At 38.6% G+C, this 20,252-nt stretch overlaps 1 protein-coding gene across 3 annotated transcripts in view; it reads right to left on the bottom strand.

Annotated features, from left to right (window-relative positions):
- Nucleotides 1-1,006: 1,006 nt before the first annotated feature.
- Nucleotides 1,007-20,252, bottom strand: part of Decr1 (2,4-dienoyl-CoA reductase 1) — a 41,745-nt gene continuing 22,499 nt past the window's right edge. For all 3 annotated transcript variants that reach the window (XM_058583713.1, XM_058583712.1, XM_046458612.2), the window contains exons 6-10: nt 8,868-8,967; nt 3,934-4,006; nt 1,773-1,919; nt 1,290-1,352; nt 1,007-1,179 (exon numbers count right to left, since the gene is read on the bottom strand). In XM_058583713.1, coding sequence (XP_058439696.1) covers nt 1,120-1,179; nt 1,290-1,352; nt 1,773-1,919; nt 3,934-4,006; nt 8,868-8,967 — 443 coding nt within the window. In that variant the 3' untranslated portion in view covers nt 1,007-1,119. The remainder of the gene's footprint in view (nt 1,180-1,289; nt 1,353-1,772; nt 1,920-3,933; nt 4,007-8,867; nt 8,968-20,252) is intronic.

Raw genomic sequence — 20,252 nt, 5'->3', positions numbered from 1 at the left:
AAGGTTTATAGCATATAATTCAAATAGGAAAACTGAATTCCTCCATGGACCTCTTCAGATGAAGTAAGATAGAAGCTGGTCCCCTATCTGAACAATTTGGGCAACAGGGATACTCAGTCTAGTGAACATGTTATCAGTGACTTCTATGAAAGCAAATGGCCTTCTAGGTTCAAAATTATAACTGTAGACTCAAGCCTTTGGTTTTCTTATTCTATTCTCACGATTATAAATTAGTCAACAAAATATGAAATTATACACACAAAAATATTTTATATGCTTTATTTATCGTCTCTACCCAGAGAAATCTAGTTTCTTTAAGGCTGAGATGAATGCTGTCTCATGGGAGCCACCTTCTCTGAACTTAAGAAACAAAATGAGTAACTTCTTCCTCCACACTTTAATACTGCTAGAATAAATGTGTCATGCCTAATTGTTTACCTGTCTACCTATCCTGATAGATAATGAAGTTTCAAGAGGGCAAGGGATGAAAATAGGAAAGATAGTAGAATGAATTGGGCATAACTTTCCTATTTTCATGTATGAATACATGACTCCACATTATGCACAACCACAAGAATGGGAAGTTACACTCTATGTATGCATAATATGTTAAAATATATACCACTGACGGTATAACTAAACAAAATGAGTAACTTCAAATTTAAAAAAAAGAAGATAATTCACAAGTTTAATGAAAAAGAAATTATTAGAAAGGTGGAATCCATTGAATTTAGTGTAGATTTCTTTCCTTTATGCCCCAGCACAATAAGCATAGTGTAATATGCAACTTACATGCTACTCTCACCATCAGGTTTCCCTTGACTTTCCAGATCACAACTACCAGTGCCTCACTCTGTACTTCTAAGCACTTTTCACCTCTAGGCCTTTCTCCATTCTCCCACCTACTCAACAAAACAAAAAAATTAAACAGGTGATATCCTATCTTATTCATCTTTAAATATGTAATAACTTCCACTGGCCAGGTACACAGTATACTCTCAGCAAATGCTTGTTAATTGACAATTTATTAGACTTGAAAATACTTGAAAGATTACAGTCAATTTATATCATTTTTAGTCTCTAAATTTTACGGCACCCAAGATTAAGGCCAGAGTGATCTTAAGAGCCCTTTGTCTTTCGGATGAGTCCCTCTATTGTGTCCCACTCCTCCTTGGTGACCTGATAGAAGAAAAAAAATGTCAATTTAAAGGGTTTCTTGCATGTTTACAAAGTTTAGCATATAATATTGCTAGCTACTAATATTGATTATATACACAAAATGGCATTACCTTCCTTAGGCTGTTGAATTCACCTGATATAAATACTTCCTCTCCACCATCAAATCTAATAGTCTGAAAAAAAAATTAAAAACTCTGAAACTAGCTTCTTTTTAAAAGCTTCCGAACCATTCCCATTTTCATACCCTAATTGGTTGAAATATCTCCTTAGTACTTTCAAAACCAAATTTTAAAGAATAAAACTGATGATTAAAGTTAAACTGATATATTCTATTCAGAATACTCTTTCCAACATCTCTACAATTTCAAATTCTACCCAATCTTAAAAGATCATCTTAAAGCTTTGCCTACCAAGGTAACTTGCAATTAATAAAATAATTTATTGAATAATTTTTATGGGCTAAAATGTAATATTTTTATATTATTTACAGCTAAATAAATATTTTAAATCATATTTATATGCAACATTGTCAGAACTGCTTCCAAATTAAGGCTTCCCAAACTCCCCAAAAGTCAAAGAGATGAAATGCTTACTGCTCCATTAATCCAAGAAGCATAATCACTACAAAGAAAAACAGCAAGATTTGCAAGTTCTTCCATGGTCCCCAGGCGTCCACAGGGAATTCTGTCAATCATTTCTTTCTCAAATGTCCCAGCTGGGTCCAAACGGCTAAAGGCACCCTTTAAAATTAAGAAAATCATTAGGGTTTTTTTTTGTTTGTTTGTTTGTTGTTTTTTTTTTTTGTTTTGTTTTGTTTTTTTTTTTTGTGTGTGTGTGTGTGTGTGTTTAATCCAACCATTTTCCTACTTAAATTTGCAAAAAATGAAATGCTACTATGGCAGCCTGTTCATACCTTAGGCTTTGGGAGTGACAGAATTTCACTAAATTCTTTAATATTCACTCTAAGCCAAAACAGGTCATTTTACCTAAATTTGAAATTTAAAAAAAAAATCAATAGAAAACATAACTATTAACCTTAGTTTCTTCTCTGTAAAATGAGGACATGTACCTTAGCTACCTCACCAAGTTGTAAACATCAAATGAGCAAATGTATACAAAAGTCCTCTGAAAAATGTACAAGCTCAGTGTGGTGGAGGCAGTGGAATTACTGGTCATTTCATTTAGTGAACAGAGAAAGGTGACTCAAGTAGGAGGTACTTTCTTTTCTTCTTCCCAGAATAATAAGAAAGGAATAAAACAAGCATGTTATGATATTAAAATCATGTAGATCTTAAAGAAAAACCATAACTAACTTAGTCAGAGCAAGATGAGGTATAGATATGCACTGATCAATAAAAATGACTGGAGCTTTCTGTCCTAGAGCCTTGAATTGTAGATAATGGTTTTTCTCAACACAGTTCTGAGACAGAATACACACCTGAGACTCTTTATAGGTCCTCTAGTTCTCCCTAGACAGATAGGGCATAGACACTGGTCCCAACCCTGGTTCTGAGAGCTTCTACTCTTCAGCTTTCTTTAACCTCTTTAAAACTATGTACCTAATCTTTGGGTAGAAGTCATATTTCCACTGCTAGACTATAAGTTCCTTGATAGCAAGAACTTTGTCACAAATGTTGTTGTATCATTCCCAGTACTTTTGTGCACAGTGGCCACTCATTAAATGTATGTTAAATAAATAGTAACATGAAAGTGATCTTTCCTAGATATTGGAGTCCAAGGAATAAGTTTCTGTAACTGCAGAATTCTTTTCAGATAATTCTGAGCACAGGCCACCCTAAGCCATGTGTTTTAATAAATGTTTTTGAGTTATTTTTTCCCTGCTTTTATTAGATTCTTTATTATTGAAGTGTCAGATAAGAAGATATTCAATCAAGCTTCACTCTGGTAATTTTTTCATTCCACACATTAAACAGCTAAATAAATTGTTCTTGCCATTTCCATGTTAAAATTTAATATCCCAGAGCTACCTTGCCACCCAAATGTTCTTTAGTCTTATTTATTAAATTCTTATGCATTTTGATTAGGTTTTCCAGCCATAACCCAGTTGAGTTTATAAAATCCTGTTTCACATGCCAACAAAAGGTGTGAAAGTCAAATTATCTGGGGGTAATGTTAGAGAACAGAGAACCTGTGGACATTCTGAGCAACATCTGTAGCAGCATTAGTGATAATTATGAGTTGCAATGAGTATCTGTAAGGATTATTATTTATAGGTGAAATGCATGCCTTCGGGAGGATTTTTAATCAGAGAAACGTAGGAGTTGGATGACATCCATAATTGATGGAAAGTGAAAAGGCACAGGAATGAGTCAAAGAAAATGCTACCTATAGCAAGACCGAGCCTTCATGATCAAATTTTAGGGCACTTCTTAAACTAAAAATATAGTTACATTTCCATGATTAAAAAAAGAAAAGAAGTCAAAGTAACAAGAGTCCTTAAAATTTGGCAAAAATGAAAAAAATACCAGACAATAACAGATTACAATAACAGAAGCAAATTGGAAAAACAAGTCAGTACTGATGGTTTAAAAGGTCCTAGAAGACAATGAAACAGACCTCATCATGATGTTCCACAGCTGCTATATCCCTTCCCATCCCATTATTTCTCATGTTGAACAATGCCAAAAGCTCTCTTCCATACTGGACAGTCCTTCCTATGCCACCCAGAGTGCATTCATCACTGCTTCATTCTTTAATAATTTACACTGTTAAAATAAGGCAACTATAACTTACTTTAGTTTTTATAGGCCCCGGCTGAATTACATTGAATCGCATTCCATATTTACCCCATTCAGCTGCAAGGGACCTAAAAATTTAAAAAGACAAAACACATTAAAAAGATTACACCATATTCTGAGAAGCACAAATAACCAAGATTCACTGCATTCTTAATCCACACCAAAGATTATAATACCCCTCTAGGTACATAATAGTATTATTTCCTATGTTATAGATAAGGTAAAGTGAAGGTAAAGACAGGTGAAATCATTTTCCCTAGGTTATATGACTAATCTATCAACCTCAAGTGGTCTAGCCCCAGAGTTTGTGCCCTGAGTCACTCTGCTGTACCACTACCCATTTGTTTTAATGTCTTTACTCGCTATGCCACTTATCATTTACACTACAGAATAAGAAATCCAGTATCAATACAAATTTTAGAGTAGGTATACACTAAGCACATAAAAACATGAAAGCTTCAAGCCCTTCCCTCCCATTTTCTGGAGTTCAATACTACATTTACAAAGTTCATTATAATTTTACTTGTAACCCTGGGCACTGGATTCCAATGTCTGCAGCATCACAAGTTCTTTAATTGAATAAGAAGTGAATTACACAGACTTAAAATATCAACCACATCCATGTTTATCTAGTCTTTAATATAATTGTTGAATTGAGCTTTAAAGGTAATAAAAATCTAATGCAGCCTTACTAAATGTCTTGAAGCAAAATATAACATTAATAGCAAACATGGAAACTTGAAACAAACTGACAAACATACTTGACAGATCATTCTTTTTTAAAAAATATAAACTCATTTTATGAATTTATACTGTATGTATATTTGTTTGTATAAAGAAACTTAATTTAGTTTCAATTAATGAGTTAGGGTAGCTTAAAAATATAGATAATGCAAATGAGAAGACAAGAAAGGCAAGGAAAAAGAAAAGGATAAGAAATACAAAGGGGCAAAGAATGAAATAAACCTCTAAATATATTATGATGTTTCATATGGATTGTAATAGGCAGGTCACAAATTTCTATCCACTCTTTCTATAACCCTATATAAAAAAGGTAAGCCTAATCAGTTACATGGTTCACTGTGCCCCCCAAAAAGGAGCAAACTAATGCTTCAGAAAAACACAATTGTTTCTGATACAAAAATTAGAATATTTCTTCCGAGAAGATTTATAAAAGGAAAATTGTATAACATAAAAATGTCCTTAAGACATTGTATCTTTGCAGTGGATAAAAAAAGGATAAGTTTTATGAGACTATAAGATATCCTTATTATAGTCAGGCAGTACTTCAAAGGTCAATTCAGTAAAACCAGTTTTGTGTGATACGGCACATGTGAAACAGTTCAGTCTGTTACTCTGACTTAGTCCATAGATGCATTTTATTTATTTATTTTTTAATTTTAGGTGAATAACAACCATACATAATAGTAATCTTCACTGTGATACACTTTTTACCTTAGATGCATTTTAGAAAAATGGGTGGGTAGCATCTCTTTCAGGCAAATCATACATAAAATAAAAATTGCTTCTGTGAGTGGTCCTTTTAATAATATTCATGACCATGCCTACCATAGGCATGTATTTACAGAACACCTACTCCAAAGTGCTGGAGAAGTAGTAACTTTATGTTTTAACAGAATTACTCAGCCAAGCAGAATCTGTTATCCGGTAAAATACTGAGCAACTTAATAAGGAAATCCGCTTAGGAGAAAAGCCATCCTATCTCTTCTAAGAGGTATACCAGATAAATCTGTTTCGTGCTAGCACAGTCTATCTGCTCTCATTAAGCTAAGTTATATACTGAAGAACAGGATAAGGAATCTATCTCATTTGGTTAGATCTGCATGTTAAGTTGAGGTACAATATACTCAACACATGTTAGCCATTATTATTCATGCAACAAATGTTGATCATAAACACCAACACTCTATAAGTACTGTGTAGTACCCAGTAAGGAAGTCAGTGTCTGTTCTCAAAAGAGTAGTCTATCTGAAGAGATGCCAATTTGGTTGTATACTTGTTGTACCTGGAATAATGTAAAGTGTGTCATGGCTGCTTGAAGGACAAGATATCTACTCAAACTGAGAGGGCAGCGAAGGCTCCCCTGAAGAGGTGGTATGGAAGCTGGCACTTAAAAAAGATTGAGTTTGCTGCAGGAGGTGACAGCAGGGATGCGGGGATGATGGCAGGGATGCGGGGATCCAGGCATATGGAGAAAGAAATACAGCTCAGGCATATGCGTCAGTACGAGTAAAGGGCAAAGGTGCAGACAACATGCAATATTTGGGAATCTACAGGCCTTTATCCAGTTGACTGTGTACTATAAAGTAGAAAAAAGGGTTAGTTAGTTCAGGCTATAAAAAAAAAAAGCACATATTTATCGAGCATTTATTAAGCTCAATACACTATGTAGGAACACAAAGAAAAGCCATATGGAATCCAAGTCCTGAAAGGATATGAAATTGAAACCTCTAACAAAGAGTCAAAGGTGCCAATGAAACAAATGCTGACATTACACAAATGCTATCATGTTTTCATCCTTTATTTCCAATTCTTTCTGACATTAAAAAAAGGTAATTATTCAGAACAAGATTTAACTTCTGAATAAAGTTTCTATGGTTTGACTGTGTCCCCAAAGGTCATGCATTAGAAATTTTATACTCAAACAATAGTTTGGGGAGGTGAGACCTAATAAGAGGTGATTAAGCCATGAGGGCAGACTAAATTAATGTTAAATCAGAAACGTGTTAGTTGTGGCGAGAATGGCTTCTCATAAATCAAAGTTGACCCCCCTCTTGCTTTCTCTTCATTTTGTGCCATGGAAGGATATAGCAAAAAGGCTGTTGCCAGATTCTGGCAACTTGATATTGGATTTCCCAGCCTCCAAAATTATGAATAAATAAATCACTTCTTTATAAATGACCTGTTATAAATTACCCAGTTTCAGGGTTTGTTTTGTTTTTTGTTTTTTGGGTGCCAGAGATTGAACCTCTGTTCCCGGCCCTTCTTTTATTTTATTTTATTTTTTATTCTTTATTTATTTACTGCTTTTGTAGTTGTAGATGGACAGCATGCCTTCATCTTGTTTATTTTTATGTAGTGCTAAGATAAAACTCAATGCCTCACACATGCTAGGCAAGTGCTCTGCCACTGAGCTACAGTCCCAGCCCCCTCCTTTTATTTGAGACAGAGTCCCACTAAATCTCCAAGGCTGGCTTTGAACTTGTGATTCTCGGTTTCCCTACTTGCTGGGATTACAGGTGTGCACCACCGCATCCAGCTCAAGTATTCTTTTATAGCAGCACAAAATGGACTAAGATACAAAATAATTCTCTTTCTGTCTCAACAAATGTGTTACTGCAGATCTAAATGTTAAGAGTATTTTGGAACTTGAGGAAGAAGAGAATAGAAATGCAGTTCAACAAGCATTGAACATCAGCAATGTGCCAGAATCCTACTGGGTAATGAGGACACAAGAATACGGTCCCTCCTCTCATAGATCTCACACCCCAGTGGGGGAAGTCAGCTTTAATGTTATGTTTAAAAGTCTATCTTTCCTTTCTCTGTGTCCCTGCTACATCAACATATTTTAAGTTCATCTAGAATCTATTTTTCAGTGTGTATGTCTTCTCACTAGACTGGATTAAACAAAGACTTAAGGCACAGAGAGTGATAATTAATTCTGTGTAATGAGGAAACATGGCCATAGAGGTAATATGACAAGAATCTTTAAGTAGACAATATATCGTAGCAAATCCAACAGCGAAGTTAGAGACATAAAAATGTCTAGCATAAGCTAGGTATAGTGTGGTGCACATCTGTAAGCCCAGCAAGAAGGGAAGCTGAGGCAGGAGGACCACAAGTTTGAGGATAGCCTCTATAACTTAGTGAGACACTGTCTCAAAATAAAAAATAAAAAGGCTGGGGCTGTGGCTCAGTGGTAAAGCACTCCTGGATTCAATCCTCAACACCAAAGAAATTGCTATTGGCATGTTTAAGGAAAAGTGAAACAATTCAATGGAAATTAAAACACAGGAATAATGGATGAAATGGTGTAAAAATATAAATAGGTGAGGACCAAGGCTGTTCTATTTCCATAACAACCACATCCTTTGTTTCTGCACAAAGGCATGCACTCAAAAAACACTTAGTGAGTAAATTGATTAAAAACACAAAGGCCAGGGACAAGTCTGTTTAGAATGCCATACTTAGTTACAGCTTTTATTCCAAACACTAATGGAATATGAGCGAAGGTTTTTATCTAGGGAATATCATATATACACATATATATAAAGAACAATACTTCTGGTGAGAATGTGAACAAAAAATAAAAGGGGAAGAGGCTGAAAGGAAAGAAATATATTACAGGATTATTAAACCAGACAAGCAATGAAAACCCCCATAACAACAAATACGATGGGGAAAACAAACTCAAAAAGACATCGTAATCTGCCAAGGAAAAGCCACTAATCTTGGCAAGTGCTCATGGACTGTGTTAGCCCCATTAATCTTGCACAGTAGGAAAAATAAAAGGATGAAGATGTGTTCACAAGTTTAGAAATGGCATTAGTAAAGACACATGGTAGAGTGGAAAAGGCTGTAGTCCTGTGGTACCTAATTAGTAGATACTGGCCCCAAGTGACTATTAAAATTTTTTTTCAAAAATTAGTTTCTCAGTCACAGTAGCTACATTTCAAGGATTCAGTGGCTACATGTGGCTGTTGTATATTGGAATTATAGGACATTTCCATCACTATAAAAAGTTCTATTTATAGTGCTGCTACAGAAAAATAGGACGAATCCAGGAGAATGTGTGTCTCTTAGTGAATTCAATTTGTCTTGTTTTACTTTTCTTTGGGTGAAGACTAGAAAACAGGAATTTTAGTACCATGAGCTATCTTCAGCAAGAGGTAGTAAGGTAGTTCTCACTTGTTCATGGCTTCCACACCTGCTTTGGAAGAAGCACTTGGTACTACAAAACCAGATCCAGTCTCAGCATAAATGGTTGTAATGGCAAGAAATGCTGCTCCTAAAATGTTAAAGGATACAGTCAATTAATAATACAGCCACATCCATTTCCATCAGGAAGGCAATATTTACATGAACAGAATCTGATTCAAGGGAGTATCACAAAAACTAAAGTATTTTTGATTTTTTCTAAGAAAATTGTTATATCTTGCTACCAATCTTGCCTTCTTTAGATGGCCCAGTCTGTACATACTTAGAATTATACACCTAGTAAGTCAAAACAAAGGCTCTAACCTCAAAGAAATGTCCCTATAACATCTTCTATAATCAGCTAGGTGGGATTCCCATTAACTAAGTACCACTTAAATAAAAATAAGTAATACTTAAAAAAAATTGTCATGAACTTATGCCTTTAGCCATGAAAGACTTATCCTCTTCTTGTAAACATCAGAAAAACTAAACAAAAAACATAATACAACTACTTTCAGATTCTGTACAAGGGGCAGAGAAGGACAGTGATACTTGAGAGAAGGAAAATGAATGAAATGAGCCCTAAGATCATCCTGGGGCCCTAAGATCATCTTGGGTTTTTGCCTAAAGGTACCACATAGACTGTGCCATAGGGAAAAAGAATCCAAGCAGAAAATGGCATTCAGCTAAGATAGCAATCAGAGTTTGGGGAGACTGAGGAAAATAAGCAGGGATGGAGCACCATAATTTTTCACAGTCTGCTTGAGTCTGGCCAAATGCTGAGGTATGCACATAAGAGTGAAATTCCATAAGGACAGGCAAAAAACAATTTTCAGGGAGCTCTAAGCTGAACAACTCCAGAGCTCACATAGGACAGGAGACACAGGAGCTCTAAAGAGCTTCGTTGAACATTCAGCGCTTTCTATAGCTATCGGCTACGGGGACTCAAACGCGAGAGGTTTGTCGCACGGAGGGTAACACTGCTTATTCAGCAAACCGCCCCGCAGCTAGAGTCTGCAGCGCGCGCTGGGAAATGAGGAGATAGCGACGCAGGAATACAGCGCTGCAGTTTCTGCCAGCCGTGTAAGCACCGTACTCAGGGCTGAATTCTGGGTTCGAGACGGGGGAAGGAAGCGGTCCATCTCGGTTCTCCACACCGGTCAGACCACAGAGGAGGCCAGCAGCCACCATGTTGGAAAGCTGACGTCACCATCCCTGTGTTCGAATGACCGCAGCTCATTCAGCCATAGAACAGGTAATTTCAGGCTGCCATTCGCCTGCGGCTTGCAGACAGATTGCTCGGGCTCAGTGCCTGGGTGCTTCTTAGAACCTGCTCTTATCGGAGCGAACATCGAGCGCGGGGTGGGCGAGTTCCGGCTCCCAGAACCGCCCTCGACCAGGGCTGGGGAGCCTGCGGAGGCTGCTTCTTGGACCTTGCTCCTATCAGAGCATACACCAAGCACTAAGCGGCCAAGTTCCGGCTCCCGGAACTGAGCCCGCGGGGGCTGCTTCGTGGAGCCTACTCTTATCGGAGCATACACCGAGCACAGAGCGGCCGAGTTCCGGCTCCCGGAACTACCCTGGCCCAGGGCTAGGAGCCCGCGGAAACTGCTTCTCGGTCCGGGTCCTGCTGAGGGCCGCTCAGGACTCACCCATTGCTTTGGTTGCCCAGCAAGGGGAACGAAATGCTGCCATTCACATAGGATACCAACATGGCAGAGATCTGATGTCATCAGAAAGCGGTGGAGAAGAGAACTTCATCAATACCATCGGCGACAGAAACAGTTGGTCTCCTGGTAGGGGGGGTGAGGCACAGACACCCGAGTCTCCTCGATTTGTCATCGAGCCAGAGGGGAGGAGCCGGGCCGCCGCCAGCGCCCGGAGCAGGCCCAGCGGCTCGCCAGCGTGGTGACCGCGTGACCCCAATTGGACAGGGGGCGGAGCGGAGCCGCCACCCGTGCCCGCAAGGTGGGCAGACCCGCGACCCAGTGGTACACGGGCGTGATAGGAGGGGCAGGGCAGAGCCGCCGCCCGCGCTTGCAAGGTAAACAGACCTGTGACAGACTGGCGGGTCAGGCCCAGTGGCCTGTCAGCGTGGTACACACGTCACCCCAACTGGAGTAGGGGCAGAGCAGATTCTTCTCCCACGCCCAGATCAGGCCTTGCCGGTGTGGTGGTCACGTGACCGAAACTGGAGTGGGGGCGGAGCGGAACCGCCACCCGTGCCCGCAGGGTGAGCAGACCTGTGACCAACCTGCAGATTAGGCCCAGGGGTCCGCAGGCGTGGTAGGAGGGGCAGGGCAGATCAGCCGCCCGCGCCTCCAAGGTAGGCAGACCTGCAACAGACTGGCGGATCAGGCCCAGGAGCCTGCCGGCGTGGTACACACACCACCCTAATTGGAGTAGGGGCAGAGCAGAGTCGCCACCCATGCCAGGAACAGGCCCAGCGACCTGCAGGCGGGGTAGCCACGACACCCCAATTGGAGTAGGGGCAGAGCAGAGCCACCACCCGTGCCCGAAAGGTGGGCAGATCTGCGACCGACCAGCGGGACAGGCCCAGGGGCCTGCCGGTATGACAGACACGTCACCCCATTTGGAGTAGGGGCAGAGTAGAGCCGCCGCCCGCGCCTGCAGGGTAGGCAAACCTGCAACCGACCGGCGGATCAGGCCCGGTGGCCTGCCGGCGTGGTACACTCGTCACCCCAATTGGAGTAGGGGCAGAACAGAGCCGCCACCAGCGCCCAGAACAGGCCCAGTGACCTGCTGGCGTGGTAGTCACGACACCCCAATTGGAATAAGGAGAGAGCAGAGCCGCCGCCCGCGCCTGCAGGAAAGATACGCAAGCAGTATGAAAAGACAAGGAAAGAAAGGACCACAAGCAATGCAGGTCAACGCAACTTTAGAAGAGGTAACAGCTGCAGAAGATGGAATGTCAGATAAAGAATTCAGGATATACATGCTTCAGATGATCTGGAGTATCAAGGAAGACATTAGAGAGCAAAATCAGACAACGAAAGATCACTTCGACAATGAATAACGCAAACAAATCCAGGAAGCAAAGGTTCAACTATACAGGGAGATAGAGGTTATAAAAAACAAACAAACAGAAATCCTAGAAATGCAGGAAGCAATAAACCAACTTAAAAACTCAATGGAGAATACTACCAGCAGAGTAGAACACTTAGAAGATAGAACATCAGACAATGAAGACAAAGGATTTCAACTTGAAAAGAACATAGACAGCTCAGCAAGACTCTTAAGAAACCATGAGCAGAACATCCAAGAAATATGGGATAACATTAAGAGACCAAACTTAAGAGTCATTGGGATACAGGAAGGTACAGAGCTCCAAACCAAAGGAATGAGCAGTCTATTCAATGAAATAATACGAGAAAACTTCCCAGACTTGAAGAATGAGACAGAATCCCAAATCCTAGAAGCCTACAGGACGCCAAATGTGCAAAATCATAAGAGATCCACACCTAGACACATTATAATGAAGATGCCCAACATACAGAATAAGGAGAGAATTTTAAAAGCTACAAGAGAAAGGAAGCAGATTACATTTAGGGGTAAGCCAATCAGGATAACAGATGATCTTTCAACACAGACTCTGAAAGCTAGAAGATCCTGGAATAACATATTTCAAACACTGAAAGAAAATGGGTTCCAACCAAGAATTGTGTATCCAGCGAAATTAAGCTTCAGGATGGAAGATGAAATTAAAACCTTCCACGATAAACAAAAGTTTAAAGAATTCGCAGCTAGAAAACCATCTCTTCAAAACATCCTCAGCAAAACATTACAGGAAGAGGAAATGGAAAATAACAATGAAAACCAACAGTGGGAGGTAGGACAGTAAAGGGGGGGAAAATAATCAAAGAGGAAAACAAACCATGTTTAGTAACAGAAATAAACAAATATGGCTGGAAGAACAACCCATATCTCAATAATAACCCCAAATGTTAATGGCTTAAACTCACCAATTAAGAGACACAGGCTAGTAGAATGGATCACAAAACAAGACCCAACAATATGCTGCCTACAGGAGACGCATTTGATAGGAAAAGACATACATAGGCTGAAGGTGAAAGGTTGGGAAAAATCATATCACTCATATGGACTTCGGAAACAAGCAGGAGTGTCCATACTCATATCAAATAAAATAGATTTCAAGCCAAAGTTAATCAAAAGGGATAAAGAGGGACACTACATACTGCTTAAGGGAACCATACACCAACAAGACATAACAATCATAAATATTTATGCCCCAAACAATGGTGCAGCTATGTTCATCAAACAAACTCTTCTCAAGTTCAAGAGTCTAATAGACCACCATACAATAATCATGGGAGACTTCAACACACCTCTCTCGCCACTGGACAGATCCTCCAAACAAAAGTTGAATAAGGAAACTATAGAACTCAATAACACAATTAATAACCTAGACTTAATTGACATATATAGAGTACACCACCCAACATCAAGCAGTTACACTTTTTTCTCAGCAGCACATGGATCCTTCTCAAAAATAGATCATATATTATGTCACAGGGCAACTCTTAGACAATATAAAGGAGTAGAGATAATACCATCCATCTTATCTGATCATAATGGAATGAAACTGAAAATCAACGATAAAAGAAGGAAGGAAAAAGCATACATCACTTGGAGAATGAACAATAGGTTACTGAATGATCAATGGGTTATAGAAGACATCAAGGAGGAAATTAAAAAATTCTTAGAGATAAATGAAAACACAGACACAACATATCGGAATCTATGGGACACATTGAAAGCAGTTCTAAGAGGAAAATTCATTGCTTGGAGTTCATTCCTTAAAAAAAGAAAAAACCAACAAATAAATGATCTCATACTTCATCTCAAAATCCTTGAAAAAGAAGAGCAAAACAACAGCAAAAGAAGTAGAAGGCAAGAAATAATTAAAATCAGAGCTGAAATTAATGAAATCGAAACAAAAGAAACAATTGAAAAAAATTGACAAAACTAAAAGTTGGTTCTTTGAAAAAATAAACAAAATCGACAGACCCTTAGCCATGCTAGCGAAGAGAAGAAGAGAGAGAACTCAAATTACTAGCATACGGGATGAAAAAGGCAATATCACAACAGACACTTCAGAAATACAGAAGATAATCAAAAACTATTTTGAATCCTTATACTCCAATAAATTAGAAGATAGTGAAGGCATAGATAAATTTCTTAAGTCATATGATCTGCCCACATTGAGTCAGGAGGATATAGACAACCTAAACAGACTAATATCAATTGAGGAAATAGAAGAAACCATCAAAAGACTACCAACTAAGAAAAGCCCAGGACCGGATGGGTATACAGCAGAATTTTACAAAACCTTTAAAGAAGAACTAATACCAATACTTTTCAAGCTACTTCAGGAAATAGAAAAAGAGGGAGAACTTCCAAATTCATTCTACGAGGCCAACATCACCCTGATACCTAAACCAGACAAAGACACTTCAAAGAAAGAAAACTACAGACCAATATCTCTAATGAACCTAGATGCAAAAATCCTCAATAAAATTCTGGCGAATCGGATACAAAAACATATCAAAAAAATTGTGCACCATGATCAAGTAGGATTCATCCCTGGGATGCAAGGCTGGTTCAATATACGGAAATCAATAAATGTTATTCACCACATCAATAGACTTAAAAATAAAAACCATATGATCATCTCGATAGATGCGGAAAAAGCATTTGACAAAGTACAGCATCCCTTTATGTTCAAAACTCTAGAAAAACTAGGGATAACAGGAACATACCTCAATGTTGTAAAAGCAATCTATGCTAAGCCTCAGGCTAGCATCATTCTGAATGGAGAAAAACTGAAGGCATTCCCTCTAAAATCTGGAACAAGACAGGGATGCCCTCTCTCTCCACTTCTCTTCAACATAGTTCTCGAAACACTGGCCAGAGCAATTAGACAGACGAAAGAAATTAAAGGCATAAAAATAGGAAAAGAAGAACTTAAATTATCACTATTTGCAGATGATATGATTCTATACCTAGCAGACCCAAAAGACTCTACAAAGAAACTATTAGAGCTAATAAATGAATTCAGCAAAGTGGCAGGATATAAAATCAACACGCATAAATCAAAGGCATTCCTGTATATCAGCGACAAATCCTCTGAAATGGAAATGAGGACAACCACTCCATTCACAATATCTTCAAAAAAAATAAAATACTTGGGAATCAACCTAACAAAAGAGGTGAAAGACTTATACAATGAAAACTACAGAACCCTAAAGAGAGAAATAGAAGACGATCTTAGAAGATGGAAAAATATACCCTGTTCATGGATAGGCAGAACTAACATCATCAAAATGGCGATATTACCAAAAGTTCTCTATAGGTTTAATGCAATGCCAATCAAAATCCCAAAGGCATTTCTTGTAGAAATAGAGAAAGAAATCATGAAATTCATATGGAAAAATAAAAGACCCAGAATAGCAAAAACAATGCTAAGCAGGAAGTGTGAATCAGGCGGTATAGCGATACCAGACTTCAAACTATACTACAGAGCAATAGTAACAAAAACAGCATGGTACTGGTACCAAAACAGGCAGGTGGACCAATGGTACAGAATAGAGGACACAGAAACCAATCCACAAAACTACAACTATCTTATATTTGATAAAGGGGCTAAAAACATGGAATGGAGGAAGGATAGCATCTTCAACAAATGGTGCTGGGAAAACTGGAAATCCATATGCAACAAAATGAAACTGAATCCCTTTCTCTCGCCATGCACAAAAGTGAATTCAAAATGGATCAAGGAGCTTGATATCAAATTAGAGCCCTAATATCCAGAGTATACAAAGAACTCAAATAAGAGAACAAACAACCCAGTCAACAAATGGGCCAAGGACCTGAACAGACACTTCTCAGAGGAGGACATACAATCAATCAACAAGTACATGAAAAAATGCTCACCATCTCTAGCAGTCAGAGAAATGCAAATCAAAACCACCCTAAGATACCATCTCACTCCAGTAAGATTGGCAGCCATTATGAAGTCAAACAACAACAAGTGCTGGCGAGGATGTGGGGAAAAGGGTACACTTGTACATTGCTGGTGGGACTGCAGATTGGTGCAGCCAATTTGGAAAGCAGTATGGAAAGCTGGGGATGGAGCCACCATTTGACCCAGCTATTCCCCTTCTTGGTCTATTCCCTAAAGACCTAAAAAGAGCATGCTACAGGGACACTGCTACATCGATGTTCATAGCAGCACAATTCACAATAGCAAGGCTGTGGAACCAACCTAGATGCCCTTCAATAGACGAATGGATAAAAAAAATGTGGCATTTATACACAATGGAGTATTACTCTGCATTAAAAAATGACAAAATCATAGAATTTGCAGGGAAATGGATGGCATTAGAGCAGATTATGCTAAGTGAAGCTAGCCCATCCCTAAAAAACAAATGCCAAATGTCTTCTTTGATATAAGGAGAGTAACTAAGATCAGAGTAGGGACGAAGAGCAGGAGAAGAAGATTAACATTTAACAGGGATGAGAGGTGGGAGGGAAAGGGAGAGAGAAGGGAAATTGCATGGTAATGGAAGGAGACCCTCAGGATTATACAGTGGAGGGGGTAGAGAGAGAGGAGGGGAGGGGAGGGGAGAGGTGGGGAGGGGGGATGGTGGAGGATGGGAAAGGCAGCGGAGCACAACAGACACTAGTATGGCAATATGTAAATCAATGGATGTGTAACTGATGTGATTCTGCAATCTGTGTATGGGGTGAAGGTGGGAGTTCATAACCCACTTGAATCAAAGTGTGGAATATGATATGTCAAGAAATTTGTAATGTTTTGAACAAGCAACAATAAAAAATTTAAAAAAAAAAGGTACACTACAAATAATACTACATGTTGATTTCCATAGTATCCACAATATTGCAGGTTCTCCATAAATAAAATATATTAATGAAAGATTAAAAGAGTAATCTTTAGCTCCACGGAAATCAGTGATTTTCTATGTCTTTAGTTTCAGCACTGGGGAAAGAAAATATTCTAATATTTGCAAAAGGATCAAAATACATTTATATATTTTATAAAACATGCTTTAAGAAGTTTAAAAGACCATAAGGGAAGTATTTTGAAAAACATTTAGATAATTTCTTTTTTCTCTTCCACATATTTAGTTTCTCTTTCCCTCAGCATTTTCTTTTTCTCAGCACATGCTAGAGAACATGGAGGTGGAGGAGGGGGCAGGAGTACCATTTTGAGGATATGAAAAATAAGATCAGTGATGTTAGTCATTCTAGTGACTCCTTTTATATATCAACCTCAGCTTTTCAGATCTCTGAAAACTCCTTTGCTTCCAAAATCGTACTCTCTTAGAGCGGAAGGATGCAGAACACTAGTGTGCTTCATCACAGTGCCCAGATACCAGATGCTAACTGCATCATTCTTATACTGAAATCTAAAAACCACCTCAAGAGTGCCAGTTACTTACACAAAACAAATGCTCCAACAGAAAGTGCACTATCTCTCAACTAAGATTAAATGGATGTTTTTTCCAAGTGTGGGAGAAAAGAAGTTAAGCATTTATATGTCATTTAGAGGCCAAAAAAGAAAAGTTATTGCATATTTCTCTTTCTCCCTGTAGGTTTTATTACTACTTAGAATTAAATACTGCTCATTTTTTATTTTCCCTGAGCATAAACAGGAAGAAAACTTTGAAACTGCACTGTTCCAATAGGAATGAATGCTGCACGGTGAAACAATTAGCAGCTAGACTTCAAAAACAAACAGTGGGACCAGAAGTTCAAAGTAAGAAATTGCCAGATTTTTAGGGCTAGTCACAGATACATTTTCTTTTTGTAGGAAAGCCAGTCATTTCAATGAAAATAATTGCCATAGAAAATGTTTGTATGTAGCAAGTTTCTAACAGCCCAATACAGACTACAAAAATGAATTTATGTTATTTACTGAGGCCAAGAAAATGGAGAAAGGGAACAATATTAGGCTACAAAATGGAACCCAGAGCTAGGCCCAGAGGCATATGCCTGTAATCCCATTGGTTTAGGAGGCTGAGGCAGGAGGATTGTAAGTTCAAAGCCAGTCTCAGTAACTTAGCGAGACCCTAAGCAACTTAGTGATACTCTGTCTCTATATAAAATATAAAAAGGGCTGGGGATATGGCTCAGTGGTTACTTGCCCCTGGGTTCAATCCCCAATATCAAAACAAAAACAAACAAACAAACAAAAAACCCCAACAGAGAGACCATAGAACAGAATACAGAACCCAGAAATAAATCCATGTACTTGCATAATAGTCAACTAATTTTTGACAAAAGTGTGAAGAACATTAAGAACATACGATGGCCAGGCACAGTGGTGCATGCCTATAATCCCATCAGCTTGGGAGGCTGAGATAGGAGAATTACGAGTTCAAAGCCAGCCTCAGCAACTGCAAAGCAATAAGCAACTCAGTGAGACCTTGTCTCTAAATAGAATGCAAAATAGGGCTGAGGATGTGGCTCGTGGTCAAGTACCCCTGAGTTCAATCCCTGGTACCAAAAAAAAAAAAAAAAAAGAACATATGTGGAGAAGGACACTCTTGTCAATAAGTGGTGCTGGAGAAACAACTGAATATTCACATGCAGAAGAATGGAACCAAATCTCTACCTTTGATCAGTTTCAAAACTTAACTCATAATGGATCAAAGACCCAAATCTAAGACCTGAAACTATAAAACATAGAGGTAAAAATTCAGGATATTGGAATGAGCAAAAATTTTTTGCATAAGCCCCCAAAAGCACAAGCAACAAAAACAAAAATAGATGAATAATATTACACCAAACTAAAAAGCTTTTGCATAACAAAAGAAACAACAGAGTGAAGATACAACCAACAGAATGAGAGAAAATGTTTGCAAACTATTTAGCCAAGCAGAGATTAATGTCCAGAATATATAAGGAACTCAAAAGCTCAACAGCAAAAACACATCCAATTTAAAATAGGCAAATGATCTGAACAGACATTTCCCGAAAGATAATATACAAATGAGTATATGAAAAAAATGCTTAATATCATTAATTATGACGGACATGCAAATCGAAACTAAAATGAGATACCATTTCACCCCAGTTAGAATGGCTATTATCAAAAAGACAAAAAACTACAAATGCTGGCAAGGATGTAAAGAAAGGAGAACTAAAATTGCCCTGTATAATTCCAGTAGGAGAGGATTCTAAAAGCTGTTCTCCCCAGACTTGGCCAGGTATACCTTTTCCCTTTATTGTCTCTGCTTTGTATTCTTTCACTGTAAAGAACCATACCCATGAGTAATAATTAAAAAATATAAATGAAATTTAAAATTATGCTAGCCTGTCCTCATTATTCTAAAATGGAAAAAATTTGTGTAATACAGAAATATTAAAAATAACACTGCATATTAAAATAATAAAATGTACATAAGATTGGGTCCAATTTCAGAAGAAGATTCAAAAGCTCTAAAATCTTGTTTCAATACAAAGAACGAAAAGTATACCAGTCAATGAATAGTTTTGGTTCCAACGGCCAACAGAGATGGCACTGTTATAGTTAAAGCTTCATCCCAGGGTTTCATAAACTGACTTCCAGACCACTCACGTATAATCGAATTAAGCCTTTATTGAAGCGCACCAGTGGTGGCTGACCAGAACATAAAGCTGTTCCCCTGATCAGCCCCGAACAATTGCAAGGGCACTCCTTATAAACCTGAAAACCGCAAAAGGGATGTTCAGGGGGCCTAGCCAATGCAAGCAAGCCAGGTTACAGAAGCGGGACAGTGCAGTCAAGCAGAGGGAAGCCTAACCAATCACAGTTAGCCCAGTCACCCCAGTTACAGAAACAGAGCCCCGTTACCCTAGTTACAGAAACAATACCCCATTAGGTAGTTTTGTGTTCTTAAAGGTTTCTATAGCAAAAGGAAAAGAACATCTTGCCCCAGTCATGACTCTTCTACTTGGCAGGGTTGTTTTACAGGATGAAGTCATAAAACAAAATGGAGTCACACTTGCTCCTACTACCACAGCACAGTATAGTACAAAGATACCTGGGCTACCCACTACTCATCTACCTCACAGAAAATGCCCCATTTTGAAACTAATAATATCATTTTTTGGATATCATTAAAAAAAATTTTAATAATCTGTAACTTGAGCTGATTCTACATTTGACTTCGAAGCTACTCTGCTACTTTCATTATAATCTGACTCCTGGCCTCACAGTTACAAATACATATATACCCACATCTCAAACCCAGATTCTGCCATCACCCTGGTGGCAACACCCACGTGGATAAAATCATAAATCCTATAGCTCTCTGACATCCCACCCCC

The sequence above is a fragment of the Marmota monax genome, unplaced genomic scaffold, assembly GCF_021218885.2.
Source record: "Marmota monax isolate L192 unplaced genomic scaffold, Marmota_monax_Labrador192_F-V1.1 WCK01_AAM20220418_F8-fsc00147, whole genome shotgun sequence".
NCBI lineage: Eukaryota > Metazoa > Chordata > Mammalia > Rodentia > Sciuridae > Marmota > Marmota monax.
The sequence above is the reverse complement of the archived record's forward strand: the minus strand, read 5'-3'. Positions and strand labels throughout refer to the sequence as shown.